This window comes from Suricata suricatta, chromosome 6 (genome assembly GCF_006229205.1).
Source record: "Suricata suricatta isolate VVHF042 chromosome 6, meerkat_22Aug2017_6uvM2_HiC, whole genome shotgun sequence".
Taxonomy (NCBI): domain Eukaryota; kingdom Metazoa; phylum Chordata; class Mammalia; order Carnivora; family Herpestidae; genus Suricata; species Suricata suricatta.
In genome coordinates this window covers 9287691-9308429 of record NC_043705.1, presented here as the reverse complement: position 1 = coordinate 9308429, position 20739 = coordinate 9287691, and the positions used below count along the sequence as shown (strand labels likewise).

The following is a 20739-nucleotide window of genomic DNA, read 5'->3' as shown; positions in this document are numbered from 1 at the left end:
AGTTCATATTAGTATGGCCAGACACAGTAGTATGCCCCATTAATATATATAGTAATCATAGTATCTACATTTGCCAATACCAGTACCTCACTTTTAAACATACTTTTTTGGTGACTCCTGGGTGGCCCAGTCAATGGAGCGTCTGACTTCAGCTCAGGTCATGATCTCATGGTTCATGAGTTCGAGCCCTGCATCAAGCTCCATGTACAGCTCAGAGCCTGGAGTCTGCTTTGGATTCTCTATCTCCCTCTCTCTCTGTCCCTCCCCTGCTCATGCTCTATCTCTGTCTCTCTCAAAAATAAATAAACATTTTAAAAACTGTTTTGTAAGCAGAGTATTATTACTGGCTATGTAATGTTCCATTGAATGGTGATGAATTTCTTTGAAATTAATCTTCTTTAACCTTCTTATTTCTTAGAATGGATTTCTTGGAAGAATGTTTACTGGGTCAAAGAACATGAGCTTTTAAAAAATTTTTTTAAATATTTGTTTTTGAGAGAGTCAGAGACAGAATGAGAGCAGGGGAGGAGCAGAGAGAGAGGGAGACACAATGTGAAGCCAGCTCCAGGATCTGAGCTGTCAGCATGGAGCCCCACATGGAGCTTGACCTCATGAGCTGTGAGATCATGACCTAAGCCTAAGTTGGACGCTCAACCAACTGAGCTACCCAGGCATGCCAAGCATGAGCTTTTAAAAAACGAATACATACAACTATATACTGCATTATAAATGTAAGATGAAACCCTCTTCACAAGCTCCGTATATACTCAGGATTATAGAAAAGTAATAACTCATTAGGTCCATTTCGTTTTTGGACTATGCATTGTTAGCTAATTTCATGATTCCAAGGTGATTGTGCAAATTGTAATCAGGTAATTAGGTTAGCGGGGAACTAATGTGGGTGGGAAAATGAGTTCAGTCTTCATCTGTCACCATTACAAGTTACAAATTTGTAATGGAACAACATGATTACAAGATAGCAATTTCTTCTAGACAGTTACTACCTTAACTCAGAGATGAAATCAGTAATTGTCCCCACCAGTCTCTAGGACTTGGATCCCTAAGGGTTGAGGGTAACATCAGGGGTGTCCTCTGATTATGCTACAGATTTGCCTTTCCAGGTACCCATTACATGATAAATTCAGCGCCCTTCAGAACATGAAGAAACTCAGCAAATGCTGAGTTTACCCTTGTGTTTATTTTCCAGAAACAGAGCTTCCAGTTGGCCAATAAGAAGTACAAATTGTAACTAAACTGTGAAAGTAATACTCATTTAGGTGCACTTACTGGTCCTCTTTTCCTTGAAGGCTGACATGACAGCACAAGACAGAAAAAAAAAATGAAACCAACATATGTTTTTAATTACCTTTTTCTTAACACTGTGAATTACATTAGGTTATTGAATTTAGGATGCAGAATCCATGGTGGCTCTTGAAAGTACACACATATCGTCCAAATTTCTGTCTCTGAATACAATACAGTGATTTTGTGAACAAAGGAGAAACCCCAGTTTGGGCATTGAGCTCACAGTCTTTAAAAACCACGCACTGGGGACACGATTTCAATTTGGTGTCTAGTTTACCCGGAGTCCCTCACTGGGTTACTAACACATGTTTTGAGAAGTTAAGAAATGCAGCCATTCTGAGTCTGTAATGATAATGCTTCAGTAATCAGATAAGTGCTTATAATTAGAATAAAGAGTAATTTCCAGAAAAAGATAGCATCACCTATAATATTTATTACAGAAAAATGCTCCATTTTTTTTAGCCATCAGTGCTCTTAACATAATTTCTCACTACATTTAAGGAGCTTCTTGTAATCATATTCAAAACCTCTTATCTTGCTGATTATATTCAGCAACCATAGCCACATATTTCAGTACCAGAGCTGAAAATCATAATGACATATCAGCATACACATAATAAATTACAGTTAATGAATACTATAAGAGGTGCATTTTGATTGGCTCCAAGTTTGTGATCTACTCATGCATGGCCCATTGTAATTTTTAAGAGGACAGAAAATATGGTAATGAGGTGACTGCCAAACATACTGTTTGTCTACACAAGAACTGAGTAATATTTTAGCCAGAAAGCAAAGGGCCCATACCAATAACGGGTTAAATGTCCTCACGGCCAAAATGGCGACCTCTGATTAAACATTTTGTGATGATATGGCGTGGATACTCTGACACAACTTTTGTCTTAAATAAATGTTTCTAGTTAAAAATGGTTTATTGTTCTCTTGACAGCCAAAATTTGTGGTTTTAGCTAAATATGTGCAAAACCTCAAATCTTCTGATTTCACTGGCTTAAGCAGGACCCTTCAAGTGTGAAAAGCCATTTCTCAAGCTAACTAAGAAATCAATAGCAAAATTACTATACTTTCTAGTGCACATACATGCTGAATAAACAAGACTTAGGAGACCAACAAGACTACTGTCATCAGTGGAGCAAATATTATAGTATAATTGGAAAATAGTGTCATCATTTAGACAAAATCCGAGTATTCTGATAGTCCTTATATAAGATTCTCCCCCATGGGGGAAAAGCAAATTTAAATTTACCAGCTACCTGGGGTGCCTGGATGACTCTGTTGGTTAAGCGTCTGACTTCAGCTCAGGTCATGATCTCTCTGTCCGTGGGTTCAAGCCCCATGTTGGGCTCTGTGCTAATAGCTCAGAGCCTGGAGCCTGCTTTGGATTCTGTGTCTTCCTTTCTCTCTGTTCCTCCTTCACTCATACTCTGCCTCTCTATGTCTCTCTCAAAAATAAAGAAGAAAAGAAATTTTTTTTAATTTACCAGCTACCTTTTCTTAAAATTGAGCTCAGTAAACATCTGTCGTACTAAGTACGACAGATCAATGCCAAGCTAGGCTATTGGTCTACAATAGAAAGAGCATAGCCTCTGCCCTTGAAGGGCCTACCATCTATAGGACGTAAGCAGGCGGTTCCACACAGTGTATTAGGGAAAGGCAGGGACTGAGATATGCACAGGGGGCCATTAGGTCACCTGAATTGAGAATTAAAAGATCTGAGGGCGCCTGGGTGTCTCCGTCGGTTAAGTGTCCAGCTCTTGATTTCGGCTCAGGTCATGATCTCATGGTTGGTTAGTTTGGGCCCCACATCTGAGCACAGAGCCTGCTTGGGATTCTCTTGGTTTCCCTCACCCTCAGCCCCTCTCTCACCCTCTCTGTCTCTCAAAATAAACTTAAAAAAAAAAAGAGGAGGGGGCTGCCTGAGTGGCTCAGTTGGCTAAGCATCTGACTTCGGCTCAGGTTATGATCTTGCACTTGGGTTTGAACCCCACATGGGACTCTGTGCTGACAGCTCAGAGCCTGGAGCCTGCTTCGGATTCTGTGTCTCCCTCACTCTCTGCTTCTTCCCCATTTATGCTCTGTCTCTCTTTCAAAATAAATAAGTAAACTTAAAAAAAGAAGGATTCAAGGATCTAGACAAATGCACGTGTGTGCTCCATGCTCGCACAAGAGCCGAGGCGAGTGCCGCTGAGAGAACGCAGCAAAGAGCAGGAACGGAGACCCAGGGGCAGCGTGCAGAGCCTGCTGGTACTGCTCGTGCGCACAGGGCATTCAGAGGGTGCTAGAACCCGAGGCTGGAGGAGGGGTCAGTGGCCAGATCTTGGAAGTCTTGAATGCCACGCTAAGCATGAAATTTGCTTTTCCTGTGTATGTACTGACTGTATTCTTATATGGACTAGTGGTTTTGTCAAACCATAGTTTTCAAAGGTGGCAAAAAGGAAAGCTCGAATTTGGTTGACTTAATTCCAGGAAAATGAATGCCTTTTATAACTTGCATTCCATCTCTTTGTTAGAACTTGTCCTTTTGTGGCTTTTCTCAAACCTTGTTATAAGCTCCAGGTTTCCAGTTTGTGTACTACCCTCTGCAAACGGCAGGACCACCCGTGCCCGGGAGGCGGCAGGGCCTGCTGGACTGGGCAGTGGTTTTAATGAAGAGCCTTTGGAATCACAGGGGTTGGTGAAGCAACAGGAATCAGCTCCTTATTCAGGTTCAAGTGATTATTTGTCTTTCTCTGTGTCTAAGTCACGCACCATCATTTGGGCTGACATATTTTTGTTTGGAATTAGACTTTTGAGCATGGCGTAGTACCCTGTTAACTTCTGTGAAATACTCCTAGTGGTTCTTTTTTTTTTTTTTTTTAAGTTTTGAAAGAGAGAGAGAGCCCAAGGAGGAGAGGGGCAGGGCGAGAGGGAGACAGAGAATCCAAAGCACACTGCAGGCTCTGAGCTGTCAGCACAGAGCCCAATGTGGGGCTTGAACTTAAGAACCATGAGATCCTGACTGAGCCACCCAGGTGCTCCTTTTTTTTTTTTTTTTTTTTTTAAATTTATTTAACCAAGACAAACATTACTTTAGTTAGCCATGTTTATCAAAATACTTACCCTCAGCACAGCTTTTATGTATGTCTGTGTAAAAATCAGACAGGGGACCTAAATGTGCAAATTCATGGAGAGAAAGGTTTTCTCTAAATTAGCTTGAAAGTGCTGTGTCATCTTGAGTTACCCTAAGAATAAAGCAAAATAGAACAGCCTGGTCGCCTCATAATTCACTGCATATTGGTTCGCCTTTGTGGGACCCTCTGCCTCCTCTAGTGAATAAAAGGGTTAAACTAGGTTATTGCCAAAACGCTTTCTTACTGCCACCAGGTGGTTCTCAGGTCACCAGTTTAATTTGTTTATGTTAGGTACACCTTTCAACATCGTCACACCGTAGAATTGAAAAGAACCTTGGGACGGGGGCGGGGGGGCGCCTGTGTGGCTCAGTTGGTTAAGCCTCCGCCTTCGGCTCAGGTCATGATCTTGCAGTTGGTGGGTTCAAGCTCCACGTCGGGATCTGTGCTGACAGCTCAGAGCCTGGAGCCTGCTTCCGATTCTGTCTCCCTCTCTCTCTGCCCCTCCCCGCTCACGCTCTGAATCTCTCTGTCTCAAAAATAAATAAAGCATTAGAAAATTTTTTTAAAAAAATGAAAGAACCTTGGGAGGTCACGGGGTCCGGCTGCTTCACAGAAAAGTGGACGTTCGCTCTCCCTCCACCTACAGCAAGCTTTTGCTTGTCCCTTCTCAAGCTGGTGCCCTCAGAATCGGAGCTTGTTCTAACGTCTGTCACCCGCTTTGGTTGCCAGGATTGGTTCCAAGTATCTGACAGATGGGCAGAAGATCCCTTCCTCCCTTCTCTTCCGTGAACCTTCCTCCTGTAGTTGGGAGTTTGACTGTAAAGGGCACCCTGCCTCCATAGAGAACGACCTTTCTTTGGTCAAGGGCACACACGCTCTTGCTGACCTATGTCTTGGCACTCTCGAATGTTTACTGAATGATGGGACATTACAGGTGACGGAAATGGCTGATGTCTATATGTATCAGTAGAATTTCATGGGGTTTTCTTCCTTCTTTTTGCAGTAAGAGCTTAAATTATATCCCAGGGTTTTTTTGAACAATAATAGTGAAGACAGTACACAAGTAATAATAGAGATTCTGGAATACTTAGAATACTATTATTGTATATAGTTATATAGAACATAATCTGTAGATGTATTTTTTAAATAAATGGTACCTAGTGATTTATGTTCTATAACCCCATTTGGCATTCAGTAGAGCTTGAAATATTTATGTATTATCTTTGCCCTTCATTTCTGTAACTGAAAAGGAGAAAACTTCCTTGTTAAGTACCAACAAAGTATTTTTCGATTCACTCAGAACATGAGATTCGTAGTTTTTTTTTTCCCCCTGGCATCCTTTACTCCTGATTTTCTAGGTGAAGAGCTAATTGTATCATTCCTAATTCTGATATCCAACGTAAGTGTAAAAGCTAAGCCCTGTAAATTTGGTTTAACTCTTATCTAGTTTATATATATTATTTAGAGGCTATTTTTACTTGGGTAATTTGTACAGAGGCTAATGCACTTCTCTCCTGGAAACTGTGTATGTGTTCCTAATTCCTAACTAATGGGAAAGCAGAGGATATTTTTACTGTCAGCTTTCATCAAGGTAGACCTCTCTGAAGGCCTTGCTACATTTTATTTCCATGGGAATTTTGCTAATGGGCATGTGCAACATTACCCAGGTACTTGGAGGCAGGATTACAAATTAAAAATGAAAAGGAATGGATGAACAGATACATCTTTCTTCTCTTTTAAAAAAGTGGCAGAATTTTAACCTTTTGCTTTGATTTTCAGTTTGCAGCGTTTCTCAGGACACAGAAAGTCTGAGTTCGGTTTTAATGCAGGAGACTAACTTGGGCGACATAAGTCATGAATTTCCTAAGTGGGTTCTTGGCTGTCATCTTATATGTATAAGGCAGAAGAAAGAGAGTAAATCTTCTAGTCTGTGTGTGTTTACTTAACAGTAGTAGTGACTTTAATGGGTTTTACTGGAAAATGGAAGGTTAAAGGCATATTTAAAAATAAGCTACCCAGTTTCATTGCCTGTATAGTAACTCACCAAATTGTTTTTGTCCACATAATAATCCATGTTATAATAAATGTAGGCCCACCACACATTCCCACATACCATGCAGAAAACGTTTGTGGACCTGGTGGGACTCATCATTTATGGAACACCGAACTACCCTAAATATTGGAGTTCAATAGGTTTCGGTCCCAGGCTTCCCTCTCTTCTCATGTGGCATTCTTATCCTGGGCAGTCACACCCGCTCTTGCAGTGTTTGTTTGTTTGTCTGTTTTTAAGTAGGCTCCATGCCTCACATGGGGCTGGAAGTCACCGCCCGGGAGGTCCGGAGTCACTCGCTTTACCAACTGAGCCAGTCAGGCGCCCCACACTTTTGCAGTTTTAAATATCAATATGTAATATGAAAATATCACATGTGTATCTCTTACCTAAGTCTCTGTTTTGCTCCGTAGACTTCATTTATTTTTAGGGAAATCTCCAGACGTATCAAGCTAATTGTGTCCTAAACTGCCCTTTTAATTTTCTCCTTCAAATCTTCTCTAGAGTTTCCTTATCTCTGCTGCCTCCGTCCAGTTTCTCTTGCCGGAAACCTGAGAGCCGTTCTGACTTCTGTTCCTTCACACGCACGCACCTCCACTCAGCTGTGTCTCCATGCACTGTCTCTTCTACCTCTCATCCACGTCTCAAGTTTTCCTACTTTTCTTTATCACCGTTGCTATCACATTAGATCAAATAGCCTCCTCATTGGTTCCTCCACATCCACTTTGCCCAACTCCATTCAGAAATAAAAGCCAAGGAACACCTGGGTGGCTTAGTCAGTTAAGCATCTAACTCTTAATTTTCGGCTCAGGTCATGGTCTCACAGCTGATGAGTTCAAGCCCCGTGTCAGTCCAGAGCCTGCTTGAGATTCTCTCTCTCTCTATCTCCCTCTCTCCCTCCCTCCCTCCCTCTCTCAAAAACAAACAAACAAACTTTAAAAATTAAAGAAAGAAAAGAGGTGGGGAGTGGGAGGAATAAAAGCCAAGGGTACTTGTTAATATGTCGGTGTAACGTATCATTCTTATACCTAAAACTCTCCAATGGCTTTCCATTGTTCTTAGAGGACATCTCTTCTCTTCTCTTCATCCCCAGAGAGATGGTGGGGCCTTTCTTAGTTTGTTTGCTAGGGCTGCCATGACAAGAGTATATCAGGTAGCTTAAATAACAAATTTATTTACTCACAGCCTGGAGGTGAGAAGTTTGAGGTCACTGCGTCACTAGGATTGGTTTATGCTGAAGCCTCTATCTCTGGCTGGTACATGGCCATCTTCCCCCAGTGTCGTCACAGGGTTGTCCCTCTGTGTGTGTCTGGATCCTAATATTCTCTCCTTATAAGGATACCAGTCATGTTGGACGAGGCTCCATCCACATGACCTCATTTTACCTTAATTACCTCCTTACGACCCTAACACTATATACAATTACATTTTGAGGTACTGGAGGTTAGGATTTCCATTGAATTTGGGGGAGACACAACTCAGCCCACAACAGAGCCTGACCTGATGCCCGATGGAGGAGTAAACGTGTACAGAATACTACTCTGAGTAACGCCTCTATGTTCCTCATGGTCTTACTCTTATTACATAATGATTTACAGTATTTTCTTCCATTCTACAAATTGTCTTTTTTCTTCCTCACTACTTTTAAATCTTAACTCACATGTCACCGTTTCGGTGAGACCTTTTCTGACCACCTCCCACTGCATCTCTGCCTATCTACCTCCAACCACACATTCCCTATCCCTGCCTTTTCTTCCTAGCACTTAACACCAACAGATATTTCTACATGTATGTACGTGGATTGTCATTGTTGTTTTATTATTGTCACAAATCTTATTTATTTTCTGTCTTCATCAACTAGAATGTGGGACATTTTTGTCGGTCACTCATTATACTAGTGTGTCTGTAGTGCCTAGAACAAGCCTTGTGGGCTTTTAATTCATATTTGTTGAGTAAAGATGAATGAATGAATTTGACACCTAGCAATGCCACTCTTTTCTTAAACTGGGGAAATAAGAAAGGAGTACAGTGATTTGTCATTTTAAAAAGGCACCTTTTGCCCATCATCAATATCAAGAAACCAACTGCCATTGCGTCAGAAACCTGTTAGGCCTCCCCTCTTTTATGACCCCCTGTCTCTAGTCATCCCCGGGTGATCACTGTTCGGAGACATCTGATGACAGCTTTGTTGCTTTGTTACTTTACAGTTACACCACCCGATTGTTCATCTCTAGACCTTTTTTACTATTGTTTTTTAAGTCCCCACATAAATGAAACCAGGGAATATGTGTCTTCTGTGCCTATCTCTGAATTTTAACTTTATGTTTGAGAGCCGTGCGTGCTGTCGTATTTAGCTATAGTTTGTTTTCACCTCCGTATAACATCCCGTTGTTGCTGTACTATGATTTATGTACTCTTCTGTTGAAAGACATTCTGGTTACTTCCATTTTTTGGTTCTTTTGAATGTTGCTGCTGTCAGTATTCTCATACCTGTCTCATGGTGTCCAATTGTGTACATTTCTACGGAGCACAATGCTCATACTCAGGCATGAATTTGGAGGTCATGGGGCACGCATATAGTCAGCTTTAATAAATTATACCACACCAGTTTTCGGCGTAGGTAATACAGATTTCCACTCCTTCCAGCAGTATGGCTACTAATATATTTTCCTATGGTTTGAGCTCTTTGGACATCATCTTTTGTGAAGTGACTGATTAAGTCTCTTATCTTTTTTTTCCTTTCTATTTTCTTATGGATTTTGTTGTTTACTTTTGTTTTTGTTCTTGTTTTGTTTTGGTTTTTAATCAGAGCAAGACTGTGAGGCCAGGGCACTCTTGAGCAACTGGAGGTACTCCTCTCTGCTGGGAAATTGCTAGAAACCTCCAAGAGAGGGCTGTCTGTAATTGCTAGTTTCTTTCCCACTTGTCTTCCGCCAGAGCCAGGATTCCAGGTCAGCGCATTAGCTGGAGTCCCTTTGAGCAACCTCACCTGGCATCATGAGAGTCTTCTGATAGCTTCTCTCTTCACTCCAGCCAAACACCGCCACCCAGGTGGCTTTTCTGGTTTTGCTTTAATACGGTAGAATTGACACAACTCTGTAAGTTTTGAGTAATACAGTGATTGGGTATATGTTCTTGTCCACTTTTCAATGGAGTTTTGCCTCTGTTTTCATTAATTTGTAGTAATTTTTGTATATTCTCAATTGAGTATGGCTTACCTTTTAGTCTTCTGATGTGTCTTGATGAATGGGAGTTTTAGATTTTAATATATTTTCACTTATTAGTCATTTTCTTCATAGTTGGTATATGTGCTCACAGCTTATTTGCTCACTAAAGTATATCTTCCTGTCTTTTTGAAAGAATCTTTATATATGCCAAGGTTATGGAGAAGTTTGCATGTATTTTCTTGTAGCTTTTTTGTCTGGACTTACCATTTAGAACTACAGTCCATCTGGAAGGAGGAGACCACATGAGTAAAAACTGGTGGGAAAGTATAGGATATTGGGGAGAGAATGAGGACAGTAGTCTGGTTAGAGCATAGAGGCCTTTGGGAGGGTGGGTGCGGTGTGAGGGGGTTTTGTGGGAAATAAAACTAGAACGTTAGATCTTAGGGGCACTTGGGTGGCTCAGTTGGTTAAGTGTCTGACTCTTGATTTTTGGCTCAGGTGATGATCTCATGGTCATGAGATGAAGGCCCTGGATCAGGCTCTGTGCTGACTGTGTGGAGCCTGCTTGGGGTTCTCTCTCTCCCTCTCTGTCCACCTTCCCACCACTGATGCATGCATTACTCTCTCTCAAAACAAACAAACAAACAAAGATCAAGGAAGATTGTATAGAATAAGAAAAATGTTATTCTGCTTTTTTCTCATATGAGCACGTGTCATTTATAATGGCCTCCAAAACATCTTGGGTACTGGTACCTTTGTCTCAAAAAAAGAACCATTCAGTAGTGTGGAAGATTCCATACAAATCACACACACACTCTCCTCCCAACCATACAGTAACAAAAAGCAAAATAACGCATAGAGACACACAAACTATTTTATTTGCTTACTTTCCTTTTGTGTTTTAAAAATTCTTCATTTGTGTGGAAGGGAATGTATAATAATATCTTGACCTAGTTGGCTTTCATTAAATTACTTCCCTTTCTTTTTCTAGGAACATTTACCTGTTGATACTGTTCTCTGTATTTTGTGTCACATGAAGAAACAGTTCTGAATTAGGCCTTAATTTCCAGCCCTGACTCTTCTAATTCATTGCCCATTGTTATACGGTTGTTTTCCTTGGGTGGCTTTCTGATCATGATGTCCCTCTGTGTCCTCATCTGTTAAAGGGTAATATTTTATGATATGCCCACCTCCTTGGACTGTTTTAAAGTTAATACAACGTACTGTAGGTGAAAGTATTTTGAAATGTTACCAGTGTTAGGACTTTGAGAACATATATAACCACATGTTATTCTTTATTTGTGTGAGAAAAACAACTGTAATGCCTTCTCTTGAAAATCACATTTATGGGGCATCTGGGTGGCTCAGTCATTTGAGCGTCTGACTCTTGGTTTTGGCTCAGGTCTTGATCCCAGGGTTGTGGAATCAAGCCCCATGTCGGGCCACACTGATTAAGAAGCCTGCTTGGAATTCTCTCTCTCGCTCTGCCCATCTCCCCTGCTTATATGCACTCTCTCTGTCTCTCTCTCAAATAAAAAAAATAAAACAAAATAAATAAAAGCACATATATGGAATTTCGTGTTATCCAAATTAACATGGAAAGGGAATGCTAGAAACACAGACAACCCAACAATTTTTGTGAGACCTATGTGGTCCATCTCTATAAAGAGTTTTCCTGGGAATGACCCATTACAACTAAAGCCCTAGGGAGAATTTTTTTTTCTTAAAATATTGATGGGCAATACTATATTATAATTAACCCTTGAACAATATGGGTTTGAAATGTGCCAGTCCACTTATCTACAGATTTTTTTTTGTAAATATTATATAGCACTGTAAATGTATTTTCTCTTCCTTCTGATTTTCTTAATAACATTTTCTTTTTCATAGCTTACTTTATAGTATGTATATACAGTATATAAAGTAAAAACAGTTTATAACTCATATAACTTACAAAATACATATTAATCGACTTCCAGTCAACAGTGGGCTATTAGTAGTTAAGTTTTAGCAGAGTCAGATGATTCATATGTGTTTTCACAAGATGGGGGTCAGCACCCCTAACCCCTGTGTTGATCAAGGGTCGACTGTAGTTTCAGATACATAACATTAGAGATCAACACTTACGTACATTACAAAGTGATCACCATGATAAATCAGGCTGCCATCAGTCACCGTACATAATTGGTACATGTTATTAACTATATTCCCTATACTGTACGGAGTGTCCCTATGTCTTACTTTTTTTATAAATGAAAGTTTATATCATTTAACCCCCTTTCCCTGTTTCACATGCCCCTCGCCCTTCACCCCTCTCCCCACTGGCGATTACCAGATAGTCCTCCATATCTATGAGTCTCTTTCTGTTTTGTTTGTTCATTTGTTTTGTTTTTGAAATTCTACTTATAAATGAAATTACATAGTATTTGTTTTTCTGTTTGACTTATTTCACTTAGCATAACACCCTCTAGGCCCATTCATTCGTCAAAAATGGCAAGATTTCATTAGTTTTTTTATGACTAATATTCCCTGGTGAATATATATACTGTACCTCTCTATCCATTCATCTATTGATGGACATTGAGGTTGCTTCTATAGCTTGTCTGTTATAAATAATGCTCAGTGAACATAGGTGTGCAAGTATCTCTTCAGATTGGTGATTTGTTTTCTGTTGCTATTTTTTTTTTCATAAACATCCAGAATTAGAATTGCTAGACCATACGGTGGGTCTTTTTTAATTTTTTGAGAAACCTTCATACTGTTTTCCATTGTGGCTGCATCAATTTACATTTCCACCAACAGTACGTGAGGGTTCCCTTTCTCCCCATCCTTGCCAACACTTGATATTTCTTGTCTTTTTGTTAACGGCCATTCTGACAGGTCGTGAGGTGATACTTCATTGTGATTTTGATTTGCATTTCCCTGATGATTAGTGATATTGAGCATCTTTTCATGTATCTGTTGGCCATCTGGAGAAATGTCTATTCAGTTCCTCTGCCCATTTTTTAATCATCATGCTTGGGGTTTTGCTGTTGGTATGTGAGTGGTTTTTTAAATATACTTTGGTTATTAACCCATTATCAGTTATATCATTTGCAATATCTTCTCTCCTTCAGAGCTTGTTTTTTGTTTTGTTGATGGTTTCCTTCACCATACAGAAACTTTCCAGTTTGATATAGTCCCATTTGCCTCCTTTTGCTCTACTGCCCTTCTACATGGAGACAGATCCAAAATAATAATGCTCAGACTGATTTCTAGGAGCTTACTGCCTGTGTTTTCTCCCAGTAGTTTTATGGCTTTCAGTCTTAATATTTAAGTCTTTAGTCTGTTTGGAGATTTTTTTTGTATATGGTAGAAGAAGGTGGTCCAGGTTTTTATTTTTTTATTTTTTTAATGTTTACTTATTTTTGAGAGAGAGAGAGAGAGAGCACACAAGCAGGGAAGGGGCAGAGAAAGCAGGAAACACAGAATCCGAAGCAGGCTTCAGGCTCTGAGCTGTCAGTACAGAGCCTGATGCAGGCTCAAACACACAAACTGAGAGATCATGGCCTGAGCCAAAGTTGGATGCTTAACCAACTGAGCCACCCAGGCGCCCATCTGATATTTTGTTGTAATTGTATAGATTATAATTTATATCTATTGCATAATTACCTTTGTGTGTATTATATATAGAGACTTACATATATTAATTTTTATCCTTCAACTTTACTGAATTTATTAGCTCTAATAGTTTTTTGGTGCAGTCTTTAACGTTCTCTATATTTGGTATCATGTCATCTGATAATAGGGACAGTTTTACTTGTCCTTTTCCGGTTTGGATGCTTTTTATTCCTTTTTCTTGTCCGACTACTTTGGCTAGGATTTCCAATACTGTGTTGAATGAAAGTAGCAAGAGTGGCAGCCTTGTCTTCTTACTGATCTTAGAGGAAGAGCTACCAGCTTTTCACCACTGAGTAAGATGTTCACCGTGGGTCTGTCATAGGTACATTCCCTCTGTATCCACTCTGTCGAGAGTTTTTATCATAAAGATATGTTGAATTTTATCAAGTGCATCTTCTGCTTCTATTGAGATAATCAACATGATTTTTATCAACACTGATTAATTGGTGATGTTTAGCTATCTTTGCATTTTTGGAATAAGTCCTACCTGACCATGGCATATGATCCTTTTAACGCATGTTTGAAATCAGTGTGCTAATATGTTGTTGAGGATTTTTGCATCAATGTTACTCAGAGACATTGGCCTGTAGTGCTCTTTTTTATGGTGGCATTTGTCTGATTTTAGTTTTTGGGTAATGCTGGCCTCACAGGAAGCATTGTCTGCCAGAATTCCTTCTTCTTCCTTTGAATAGTTTGAGAAGGGCAGGTGTTCACTCTTTAAATATTTGGTAGGAAAAAGAAGAAAATAAATAAATATTCAGTAGAATTCACCTGTGAAGCTATCAGGTCCTGGACTTTTGTTTCTAGGGAAATTTTTTTGGCTTTTGGTGTTTTTGTTTTCTTTTTTACTGACTGAATTTCAATAATAGTAATGAGTCTGTTCATATTTTCTATTTCTTCTGGTCTGAGTCTTGGAAGATGGTATGTTTCTAGGGATTTAGCCATTTCTTCCTGGTTGTGCCATTTTTTGGCATATAATTGTTTGTAGTAGTGTCTTATGATCCTGTGCATTTCTGCAGTATCAGTCGTAATTTCTCCTCTTTCATTTCTGATTTTTATTTGGGCCCTCTCTTTTTTTTTTTCTTGATGAGTGTGGCTAAAAGTTTAGCAATTTTGTTTATCTTTTCAAAAAACTCGCTCTTAGTTTCATTCTTTTTTTTTTTCTGTTTCAGGTATTTTCACTCTGATCTTTATTATTTTCTTCCTTCCACTAACTTGGGGTTTTGCTTGTTCTCTTTCTAGTTCCTTTAGGTATAAGGTTAGATTGTCTGAAAATTTTTCTTCTTTCTTGAGATGGGTATGTATTGCCATAAACTTCCCTCTTAAAATACTTTTCCTGTGTCCCATCTTTATTTGTCTCGAGGTATTTATTTATTCTTTCTCTGTTGTCTCATTGTTTGTTTATTATCAAGTTGTTTAGCCTCCACGTGTTTGTAGTTTTTCCAGTCTCTTCTTGTCATTGATTTTATTTTAATAGCTTTATGGTAGGAAAAGATGCTTGATATGATTTCAATCTTCTTAAATTTATTAAGACTTGTTTTGTGACCTAACATGTAACCTTTGCTATAACATGTTTCATGTGCACTTGACAGGAATATGTATTCTGCTTTTGGATGGAATGTTTTATATATGTCAGTTAAGTCCATCTTGTCTAATGTGTTGTTTAAGGCCAGTGTTTCCTATTGATTTTCTGTCTAGATGATCTATCCATTGAAGTAAGTGGGTTGCTAAAGTCTGCTACTATTATTGTATTACTGTCATTTTCTTCCTTTATGTCTAAATTTACTTCTTTTTTTTTTTTTTTCACCAAATCTAGTAAATGTTACCCATGAGTTGTCCTGGATAATAGCAGTATCCTTTGGTAGGCCTGTTAAACACACAAGCAATAAAAAGCCCTTCCAGAAATAATTTTTAGTACTTACCTAGTTATTCTATTCCTCTGGAAGACAGTATAAACTCTGTTAGAATTCTCATTTTTTAATTCTTTTAACTTAAAATACAGTTTGCCTTTTATGAAAATATCCTTTGTATCCGCTTACTGGAAGAACGGGATATAATATTCTCATGAACTTTTTCCTAAACATTTGACTGTGTAAAACGCAAGGGACAGCACTATCTAAAGATGTGTATATATGTGCACACACATATGAAAAATACACATGTGTATTAAGTTTGTTTCACCAGGTGATTTAGAGGTGCATAGTTCAGGTTTAAAATACCGTATATGATTGACAAGATGACAGTACATTGTGATTATTTGGAACTGTAGTTTTATGGCACAAAGATATTTATTTCTCTTCTTATTTAGTATGACCTAATAGGCTACATTTTATTATCCAGACTATCTTTCTGACTCTTGGGGGAAAAGAAATAGGACCAAATAGGCAAGTCTCATTATCTATTGACAGTGATAGACAGGGAGCACATGGATAATTAAACCCGTTGTCAAATACAGCCTATAAAACTAGAGTAGGCAGGATTTTCTACATACTCCTGAAAGCCTGTTGTTAGAGTTGCTCCTGATAGCTGAGAAGGTGTGTTTGAATTTGTTTTGTTTTCTCTTCTTGCCTTAACAAAGATATTGATGAACCATGAGTTGAGTCAGAGGTTCAGAGTGTTTTCAGAGCTAGACAATCCAAGCACAAGCAGCCCTGAACTACTAGTCATTGGACTCACATTAAACTTAATACATTTCTTACAATCTTGTTGGGTCTGGACTGCCACTGATTTGGTTTGGACATGAAACTAAAGAGCAGTTGTTTGAAAACATGCTGCCTTAGTGAACGGAACCTTCCATACGTTCTCTGCAGAGTAAACAGTGAAGCTAGAGACTTGACTGTGGTTTGGTAGAGCACATTTGTGACTTTCTAATTATATCCTCAAAGAAAGCTCTGAGTGTGTTTTCGTCCAAAAAATGTCATGGTCCAAGGAAAGATTTGACCACAACCATTCCTAGTATTTGCGGGACCTAAAGCAGGAGTAAAAATGGAGGCCATGAGCCATACATCTAAATTTAATGTCAAAAATAAAGCTCTCAAGCTATTAAATAAATGTGACCTGTCCTCCTTTCTTGATAATATACTTTCAGTAATGTCCTGGAAGCAGAGATTGGAATTTGGAGTTCTTGGACTCCGTGAGGTTTCATGTCAGAGCATGACATTGTGGGGAGTTGACTCTTTGCCCCAGCCCCCCTTTCCTTTTGGTCCTACACATCTAAATTCCATCACGATCCCACTAAAACAGCTGCCCTTGGCCACCCCTTGGGTAAACATAGCTTCTCAAATTCTGAGGATAATCTCTGAACACACAGATATGAAACACCTGAAACGATTCCCGTATTCTCCCATATTCTCGTGGTCTTCCCTGAGTCATTGCGGATTGAATGGGAAATGATAATGATAATGGCTGCCGGTGATTATACCTACCAGACATCAGTGTAAGTTCTTTGCATATTTTATCTCAGTTATCAGCATTCTCCCTTCTTGGGGCTAAGTATTTCAATAAAGCAAGACAATATATACATCTCTCTCTCAATATATACATATATGTATACACACAGACACATACACATGCACATTATTTTAGCTACCTATTATTATTTTAAGAGGTATGTTTTCAAAGTTACCTTCCTTCCCTTTCCTCAGTGTAACATTTTAGAAAAACAATACCTTGAAACAGAGCAAAATTCAGGAAACAAGAACTGAGCTTGGCCACTGCCTGTAGGTACCCACACAGCAAATCAGTTGTTCACATACTAATTCAGTCTTCAGTCCCTCCTAACATGTGGACTGGGGAGAAAGTAATGAACTTGTCTTGATTTTGCATAGGGTAAACTGAGACCTGTCCTCTCCCTTTAACTGCTGGGAGCACTAGACAATGCTGATTTCAACCTGTGGGAGTTTAATGATGTGTATCAGGCTACTGCTTTTTTTTTTTTAATCATTTAAAGGATGAGGCTTTAAAGTAGCTTTGTGTCTTTACTCATTTAAAGCTTAACTACTTAGTAAGTGATACAAGGGGAAAGGAAGAAGTATGGAATTTGGTCCTCTCTGCCTTAGCTTTTTTTGACAAAGGAAATGCCATTATCAGAACATATCTGGTAGCACAGAGCCTGCTTGGGATTCTCTTTCTCTCCTTCTCTCAGCCCATACCTGCTTGCGATGTCTCTGTCTCTTACAAAATAAATAAACTTTAAAAAAAAAAGGACAGGAAAAAAATAGATTAAAAAAAGGGGAAAAAGTAGCCATAGAAATTGAGAAGTAGAATTAAGAGAATGTTAGAAATGATCACAAGTGATTAAATACATGAATTAATGTCTGTTTTCAACATTTGTCCAGTTCTTCAGTTTCTGGTGCCTGCTTTTGTTCTTTAATGTTATTCATTTTTGAGAGTGAGAGAGAGCATGAGCAAGCAGGGAAGGGGCAGAGAGAGAGAGAGGGAGGCACAGAATCTGAAGCAGGCTCCAAGCTCTGAGCTGTCAGCACAGAGCCTGACGTGGGGCTCGAACTAACAAACCGTGAGATCATGACCTGAGCCAAAGCCAGACACTTAACTGACTGAGCCACCCAGGTGGCTTTCCCTGGTGCCCGTTTTATGTCCTGTGAGCACACCCATCAGGTCAGAGTGGATAGCACATTCCTGGCTTTCTCTCCTCATTAACTTTCACTTCCCAAATGTAAAGAGACAAACCATAAGAGACTCTTAAATACAGAGATCAAACGAAGGGTTGTTGGAGAAATGAGGGGGATGAGCTAAATGGGTGATGGGCATTCAAAGGGCACTTTCTGCGTTGACTACTGGGTGTCCTATGTAAGAGATGAATCCCTGGAACTGAAACCAAGACTACACTGTATGTTAACCAACTTGAATTTAAATTTAAAAATAAATAAAAATAAAGACATGTTTAGCTGATCTTCAGAAACTACTCAAAGTGATGATGCCTCAGTTTACAAAGTCACCCCGGAGCAGGCTGGGGTGGGCTGGATTAGCACCCACAGCACCCAGGACGGTTGGCCGTCACATCTGGGGCAAGAGGAAGGAGCGAGTTGCAGTCTCCGCTTTGAAGCTGTCACGTTAATTGCGAACTTTTGCTGAGTCTGTACATTAGGAAAGGTAACAGTCTCAGCATGTTAAGATCATAACTGCTAGATTAATGCTTAGAGGCAGCAGCTGTGCTGACAGGAGGCATTAACGCCTAGATGAGTTCAGTCAGATAGGCCGCCTCCAGTGTCTTTGTGTAATGGTATTTACTCGATTTCAAATGGACTGCTGAGAAAAATGAAATACCATCTCGTGGATCTCGGTCTGGGAAAAAAATAGATAATGAAATTGTTCTCTTGCTGGCTTATATTTTATTAACCTTTGTGGAGTCAACTTTAAAGAACAGATGTCCCTCTAGAGTTGAAACCTTTGGCTAAAAGTAGAGCATTATTAAGTGTGTCTGTGAGTTCTAGGAACTGTGGGGTTGAGTAGAGCAGATGAGTATTTTTTTAAAACCACTCAGAATAATAGGGCATCTTCTGGGGCCAGAGGGGGGGAAAATGCAATGCAAATTGTGTACAACTGAATTCTTGCTTCTTTTCCTTCCTTGCAGAGTGTGGAGAAAGTTCTTGTGGAATTCAGTCACCAGGAGTTGTTTGATTTCTATAACAAGGTCCGTATTTTTTAAATAATTTCTACCGTGTATGGTTTTTCATCATGCTTCCTCCGTTTTTATGAATCTTTATTTTTTAATGCCTAGTTATGGTGCTAAGTTCTTTAAACATCCCTTGTAAACACCTTATGTTTCACAGCAGGAAGCATTGCCGAGATGAAGAGAATCTGACAGCCTAAATCAGAAAGAAAGTGGAGATGGTTTTAATTAAGGCAATAGGATTATTACTTTAACATAAAGCATTGAGGAATGAACTATGTGGTACCAAGCCACACTGGCACTTGATCATTTAACATTAAATATTTTAATTTCTGGGCCCAAGGACAAAGGGAGGTGCCAGGCCTGTAAAGATTTATCTCTGAGTGTATGTTAATGTTTCTTTACAAATACTGACCTTGTAATTCAGGGAGATGCACACACACACCCCACCCTGTTCCTCTCCCCCACCTTAAAAATCTTGTGTAGTGACAGTTTAAAACAGCTGAGTATATTTAAACCTGTATTTAGGCCTTTTTTAAGTTAATATTTTTTTATTTTTGAGAGAGAATGAATGAATGAATGAATGAACAAGTGGGGGAGGGGCAAAGAGAGAGAGGGAGACACAGAATCTGAAGCAGGCTCCAGGCTCTGAGCTGTCAGCACAGAGCCCGACACGGGGCTTGAACCCACGAACCATGAGATCATGACCTGAGCCGAAGCTGGATGGTTAACCAATTGAGCCAACCAGGCGCCCCAGTCTTTTTTTTTTTCAATGTCTGTATATTTTTGAGAGAGAGAGCAAGCACGCACCAGTGGGGGAGGGGCAGAGAGAGAGGGACACAGAGAAGCCCAAGGAGGCTCCAGGTTCCGAGCTGTCAGCACAGAGCCCAACACGGGGCTCTAACTCACAGACTGTGAGACCATGACCTAAGCCAAGTCAGATGCTTAATTGACTGAGCCATCCTGGCGCCCCCAAACTGTATTTAGAAATCCCCCTCTACAAAATCCGAAAACTTAGATTGCAGGCATGAATAGTAATATCTTCATATAAGGAGAAAACTTTTCTGCGCACTTCATCTTTCGCTGCGTGAATATGCACGGTTGCCACTGACATTCTTTCCCTTCTATTTGCAAGTTTCTGAACAAACCTTCGTAGCATTTCTCTCCTTTCAGCAACTTGTTCTCTCGTTTTGTCTTTATGGATAGCTGGAGACCATCCAAGCGCAGCTGGACTCGCTGACATGACGTTCTCCAAGACCGGTTTCCCCAGCACACTCCTGCCACCTCGTCGTTCTGCACGGACGATAGACCGCCAGGTCGTGTTTTCTGAAGGATTCAGTAGCTTTCTTCTTGTAAATTACACGGCTTATCACTTCTTAGAGAAATAACCGCTGAGGGAGATCGTTGTTTCCAGAGCTTCTTATACACATCCCCTTGTTCTCTGAGCCCACAGCAAAGAGTTGTTAACAGTACTTTTGCTTTAAAGGAAACAGCAGTGGGGGCACCTGGGTGGCTCAATCGGTTAAGCATTCACCTTAGTCTTAGGTCATAATCTCGCAGTTTGTGAGTTTGAGCCCCACGTCCGGCTCTGTGCCAACGGCTCGGGGTCTGGAGACTGCTTTGGACTCTGTGTCTTCCTCTCTCCCTGTCCCTCCCTCCTCGCACTCACGTGCTCACTCTCGCGCTCTCTCTTGCTCTCAAAAATAAATGAAAGCATTTCAAAATGTTTAAGAAAACAAATAAAAGAAACAGCAGTAAATACTGTACTGTTTTTATTGTCTTGTTTTTGCTTTATTGCCT

General features: G+C 39.8%; 1 protein-coding gene across 2 annotated transcripts in view; it reads left to right on the top strand.

Moving 5' to 3' along the window:
• COMMD10 (COMM domain containing 10) overlaps positions 1-20510 on the top strand; it is a 197503-nt gene extending 176993 nt beyond the window's left edge. For both annotated transcript variants that reach the window (XM_029941565.1, XM_029941566.1), the window contains exons 6-7: positions 18901-18960; positions 20146-20510. In XM_029941565.1, the coding sequence (XP_029797425.1) occupies positions 18901-18960; positions 20146-20184 (99 nt within the window). In that variant the 3' untranslated portion in view covers positions 20185-20510. The remainder of the gene's footprint in view (positions 1-18900; positions 18961-20145) is intronic.
• The last annotated feature ends 229 nt before the right edge of the window (positions 20511-20739 follow it).